This window comes from Puccinia triticina, chromosome 2A (genome assembly GCF_026914185.1).
Source record: "Puccinia triticina chromosome 2A, complete sequence".
NCBI lineage: Eukaryota > Fungi > Basidiomycota > Pucciniomycetes > Pucciniales > Pucciniaceae > Puccinia > Puccinia triticina.
Genome location: NC_070559.1, coordinates 6594052 through 6600254, shown reverse-complemented (window position 1 = coordinate 6600254; position 6203 = coordinate 6594052). Strand labels below are relative to the sequence as shown.

General features: G+C 44.9%; 1 protein-coding gene across 1 annotated transcript; it reads left to right on the top strand.

Annotated features, from left to right (window-relative positions):
* Positions 1-1820: 1820 nt before the first annotated feature.
* PtA15_2A709 (uncharacterized protein) lies at positions 1821-2722 on the top strand (the record flags this gene model as incomplete). The annotated part of the gene is made up of 2 exons (XM_053166757.1): positions 1821-1835; positions 1922-2722. The coding sequence occupies 2 exons, from the start codon at positions 1821-1823 to the stop codon at positions 2720-2722; spliced, it is 816 nt and encodes a 271-aa protein (XP_053017947.1).
* Between the last annotated feature and the right edge of the window lie 3481 nt (positions 2723-6203).

Genomic DNA, 6203 nt, shown 5'->3' with positions numbered 1-6203 from the left:
TTTGTTACATCTGCCGTATCTCATGTAATTCTCAACCATCATTCACAAGACCAACTTTTTATACATCACATGCTTTTTCTCATATTTTCCACATTTTTCAGATTCTCTTTTTATTGAATCAAATGTTTTAAACATTTTATTGAGAAAATAATAATTCTATAAAAATACAGTGCTTTGGCTGAGCGCGCTCGGACTTTTTCTGTGTGATCCGGTCCATTTCTTTGAAAATGAGACTTTTCAAAAAATAAAAGAGAGATGAAGATGGAGGAGAGGGGATCTGAAATTATATCAGAAGGAAGGGAAGATGTAGGGGTACCATCCACCAGAAACTTGGTATTATCAGAGCTGAGTTCTGGTGGTTCAAAGAAAAACACCACCAAAACCCAAATTTCTCTCATGCCAAGACTCCTGATAAGTCATAAGTCCCTCCGGCAAAGCCTCAGACAATAGAGGGACTTAGTTAAGTTTGTGCTCCCAGTGCCAGTTTGGAGCTGAGCCACGACTTCTGTGGGTTGCGGGCCGGGAAACACAGGCCAACTGTGTCAGACACTGAGAGACTAAGTCCATGTGTCTACAACTGAGAAGTACCTGTCTTATAACCCAATGGTTAAAGAATCCATTATTAATTGACTCATGTACATAGAGTCATCAGTTCAATTCCCTTTCATTACATTAATATTGTCCCTTTTATTACAATGTACTATTATTATATATCTAACTACATGTTTCACACTCTTTTGAGTATGTAATTAACTTTATTTCACACTTATTACATATTGTACATACAGAGAGAGATAAGATTATCTCTCTATGTATTTATCCTTATTAAGAGCAATTTACATACAAATAGAGAGATTACATAACTATTTATGTAAATCCCTCTCCTGAAATTCCGTGATCCTCTCCCCCTCCTTGGAGTTAAGGATCCCTCTGGGGCCTTGACTCAAAGGAGGATCTGGATCCTGTAATATAAAAGGGGGGTCTTTCTTCTGGAGAGATCTTCCCCCCAGATCATTACACATACAAACCTGACTACCTTACTTTAAAATATAAGTGAGTGGGGTTTGTATAATCTACTGGCCTTTTTTCCTTTTACAGATTCTATACTCTTCCTGTATTTTCCCCTAGGCACAGGTGGGTGTTATAACACCTGTAGCCTAGAAGACAAGTGCTCATTCCTTGTGTAAGCCCTGGCGCTAGGCTTGAGTCATTGTCGCGTCCCCTTATTTACATAAGGGTGCTAGCCCCTCCGCTTTATAGCGTCAAGGCGTGGTTTTATTCCCATTGGCCTTCAAAGATTATAGTGTGGCAACTTTTACTGCTGGCCGCTATTACAGCCGCTACAGCGTGTAACTAAAATCTATCAACTCCGTGTCACATAAGAGACCAGAGCTGACAAACTGCCCCCCGGACCGTCAGAGATGCTCTTACGTGGTCTTATCGAAGGAGCTGATCTCAAAGTGTAACATCCAGGTTAATGTATCATATGCTATTAGTAATAGTTATCTCAGCAACTCGTATCACTGAAGTTTGAGCAAATAATTTGACTCGAAACATACTTGAAATCCTCAAATACCTCAACTGACGGCACGAAGCAGACATGACATGATCTGTTGCTCCAGGATACCTCAACTGATGGGATGAAGCAGATATGACATGATCTGTTGCTCCAGGGAGTCCAGCCAAATGTGAATAAATACACAAGCACTCCTAGTAGTGGTCTTTCTAAAAGCCTGCATCACGTTTTACGAATTCTACTCATCTTTTTTCATATCTGAATAATTCCAGATTTCATACAGAATTGATTCTTTTGACCCGCCATGGATTTCCTTTTTGTGAGTTGACCAACATCTTGTAGAATCCGGGAAGTAAATTCAACATACTGACTGTATCAATTGTTACTTCAAACTGTTTCTGGTAGCTGGCAGCTATCCTTCTTTGGCTAAATTTACCACTGGCTAACACAGGAATTTTAGACATCCGTTTCTCAGACTATTTCAACGGATATAACGAGGAATCGGATTCAGTAGTATTATCTGAGTACCTTCATAGTGATTATCAGGGGGTCTATCAACCACTCCGAGATTATCAGCCTGAATCATCAGCTAAAAAGAGAGAAACAGTGCACGGTTCTCCTGCTGAATGGTCCGAATGGGGCGACGCCTCAGCGATTCATTCTGCTGTGCGACAAACCTCAACAAATCTACTCAATTTATACCAATCTTGGAAGAATATATTTTTATTGGAACCCCCTCTGGATGACAAAGCCGCTACTAAAACTCAGATATTTGGACACATGCCCCCTTCATATCTGCCCGAGGGGGAGGTATGGCTGTCCAGATTTTGGAGGAAACTGATGAGCAACACAATCCCGTTCAAGGAAGCAAAACGCCTCATTAATTCTGCTCAGAACAATCGAAATCCAGATCACAATAGAGTTGGTGCTTCTGTCATGACTGATCCAGAACACTCAATCTTACTAGCACCGCTTCCGGAAGAATTGAACTTCCGTATCTTGGATCCGGAACACAGTTCGTGTGACATCTGCTTCGAACAATATACGCCACCAACCATTGATAACAACAATCGGCCAAAAATTGAACTTGTCAGCTATAACAAACGCTGCTCACACCACTTCCATCCTAGATGCATCGACGAATGGATAAAGACCTTCAATAACTGGGAATCCTCCACGTGTCCAACTTGCCGGGTCCAATTATAAGCACTCAAAACAGGAATTTTCCGACTCCGAAACAATTTTTCTCAAGATGATATACATATTTTCGAGATTTTGATTTTTTTGCTTCTTTTTCAAACCTCAATATATTTCCAGTGGTTCGGGATCATTTTTACTGTTTGTCTTTGGAAGGTCTCTCCAGCGATCTGATTTTCTTTTTTTCATTTTCATATATCATTCATGCCGACCGGTCATACTGCCAGTACCTGCCGCCTATGGAGGCCCTGACACGCCAATCATGCCAAAACAAATAAAAAACAAAAAACAAATTTTTGAAAATGATAAATCCATTTTCCAATGAATCCAAGCGCCAGAGTTGCCATACAAGTACACAAAACTTCCTGCAATCTTCCAATGCCCCCACTTACAATTGTTTCAGGAGCAAATTGGGCTTCTGCATGTGGAAGGGTCCGCACATCAACACATAACCTATCCAACATAGATGTATCATCGGTCCTGGGTACATACCTTGATGACTTCAGTCATTGATACCTCCTTGACCGGAGGGATTCCCCCGGTCAAGAGGTATGTACACCTCCCTGACCGGAGGGATTCCTTCCGTCAAAGAAGTGAGCCAACCCGCGAGCTGGATGTGTCCAGCTCGCCGGGAGGACCTCTCTCGCCAAGCTGGATATATGCACCCAGCTCGGTAAGGAAGGTCCCGGCGAGAGTCCACCCAGCGAGCTGATCGTGTCCAGCTCGTCGGGAGGACCTCCCTCGCTGAGCTGGATACGTCAGGTCCGGTCAGGTCCCGGCGAGCTGGATACATATTTATCCAGCTCGGTGAGGTCCTGGCGAGCAGGATACATGTGCATCCAGCTCGGCGAAGGAGGTCCTCCCGAAGAGCTGGACACATTCAGCTTGCTGGGGGGACTCCTCGGCAAGGGATGTCATTCTAGCTCGCTGGGTGGGACGAAAGGATCCCAGCGAGCTCGAGCTGGGTACATATATCCAACTCGTCGAAAGGACTTCGCCGAAAGGACTTCTTGACAAGGCAGCCAGGTTTACAGCTGAGCCCCGACCGCCAGTCGGGTATACCTGACTATGCGACACAGTCGGATGGGCCGCGGGACACGCGTCAGTCAACGCTGGCGCCGGCGTTGGCATCTGTGGTGCGGGGGGAGATATATAAACATCCTCCTGCTCACTGACTCAGTTGGATAGTCAGGTATACCCGACTGGCCTTGGTCGGGGTCCAGCCCTACCATGAGGGTAACATTAGCGATGGGGCATAGCCTTATATTCTGTATATTTTGTATCATGCTCCGTGTATGGGAGCGGAGGGGATGAGACACAGGGCGGGCCGGATGATTGGGGAAGGGTGATGGCAAGTCTAGCATCTTGGGGGTCGGTTGTGGCACAGTTGGCGGCCCAACACCGTGAAACAGTGATTCTTCCTGAAACTTGGCATGTATGGCGGATGAGATCAATATCAGCCTGGCAAGTATGGCAGGCCAGGGGCATGTTCTGAGAAAATTGTGGCAAGTTTGTCATTTCAAGGGGCGGGAAATCAGGGTTTTTGATTTCTTATGGCAAGATTGGCGCGTCAGGGCCTCCATAGCCGCCGAAGCTTTTGTTTTCCAAAAACTCCTGAATTCACTATATTCAATTGAGAGGTTTTCTCAACAGAGTTCCTGTTTTCTTTGGCCAGCTTGGCTCAGAAGGAGCTTCACCTGAAACTCCACGGCCTATATAAAGTGAGCTCTAACACTTTGCCACTTTCAACCTCCAAGAAGAATGTCTTGTCAATTTAACCTTTGAAGATGTCTGCTGCAGCAAAGAATCCTGTCACCTCCATCCAAGAATTTAATACAATTGCCGATAGGAGGAGCCACAGCCCCCCAGTCTCCATTTCACATTTGGTTTGATGTGTTCAAACAAAAATATGTGGAATAGGATAGGTGAGATGGAGGTGGATGCTTACAATGATTATTATTAAATCTGTCTTCCCCATGAATGCATCCAAGAATTTTTCCAAATGTGACAAGTTACTGCGGAACTGTTACTTGGATTTAAATAATAACTAGAGGCCAAGGCGGCTTCGCCACTGCAAATCAAATTTTTAGATTTCTTGATTTCTAAAAACAATTCTTTCTTTTCTCATCCTCCTTTCTCTTTCTATTTCCCTATAAAACTCACTTGATTGGCTTGCCTAGAGGCTCCTAGAAGTATGAACCCAATCATGTCCAGGCTCAGTCTGAGTGTAATTTTTTAATGTGGCAAAGCCCATCTCACCTGATGATTCAGTTTAACAGATTTGATTATTATGGTGTGATGACCACGGCCCACATTAGGGATGGCCCCTGGTACCCAGCACCCGTTTGTGGATACCCAGCACCTGTTTGCAGGTACCCACAGATGTGTCCTGCTACCCATTGGTGGTTTCTAGGTGTGGGTGCAGGTATCTGGTTTTGCAGAAAAAAAGGGGTGGGTACCTGCCTGTTCCCACCCAGCACATATAAATCAGAAGCGAAACTGAGTAGTTATGTTATATTGGGAATTCTCTTTTATCATAAACATGCCGGTGTCAAAATAAAAGCATGTTGCCTGATGAGAAGTGGCGCTACACCTCCTTTCCTAGATAACTCCGGGTTTGAATTGTTACCAATGCTGGGTTTCCACAAGGGGGTTTCAAACGTGGTGCAGATCCTGTTTCAGGAACCCCAAATTCAGGAAATTGGCGCAAATGCAACACATCCTGCATACTTGGACCCAATTTTATCCAAAAAACATGCAGAAATAAATTAAAAATTCTTTGTGCAGGATATTTGTTTTCCAGGATTGGGTTTTCTGAACTGGGACCTGCACCATGTTTGAAACCCCCTTGTAACCTCTTCAGCACTCCACAATGAGCCTGATATGATCCACCTAGTTTGTGTAAGCTTCAGCCGCTCCAATTGCACACAGTAGAACTCCGTGTGAAAACTCTCCGTGATATAGCAATATGCAAAACTCCGTCAGTACAGCAGTAACTTCAATAATACTGTAAGAATTGCATTGGATGCCCAAAGCTGAAGTCAGATAAAAGCCCCCCAAAAGGTCCCTGTTCCTCCACTCCCAGCTGACGTCACCCGCATCCTTCCTTTTCCCGCACCCGTCAAACTCTGCATGAATCACTTCCCAGCCTAGAACGTCTCAGACACCTGTTCCCCCGCACCCTCTGACTAGCCTCCAGCCCCAGTCTCTACCTGGTGCGTCCGCCCCAACGTCATCTGCTTCCGCTGCCCCAGTTCACCTGGCACTGGTCCACACTATTCAGTCCGTCCTTGTGTCCCGCCAAAGTCCTACTCCAACCGTTCCGCTAAGTCTGCGCGTCTAGGGTGTGGCTCAAACCCCGGTGTAAAGCTCAAAAGTGTTCCTGAGAACCTTTTGCTGAGTGCGGAAAGGGATGTATGAGGAAACCTCTGCCTTTCCTGGTTCACTAGACACTAAAACAAGCCGACCAATCTCAGATTGGCAGGTTTAA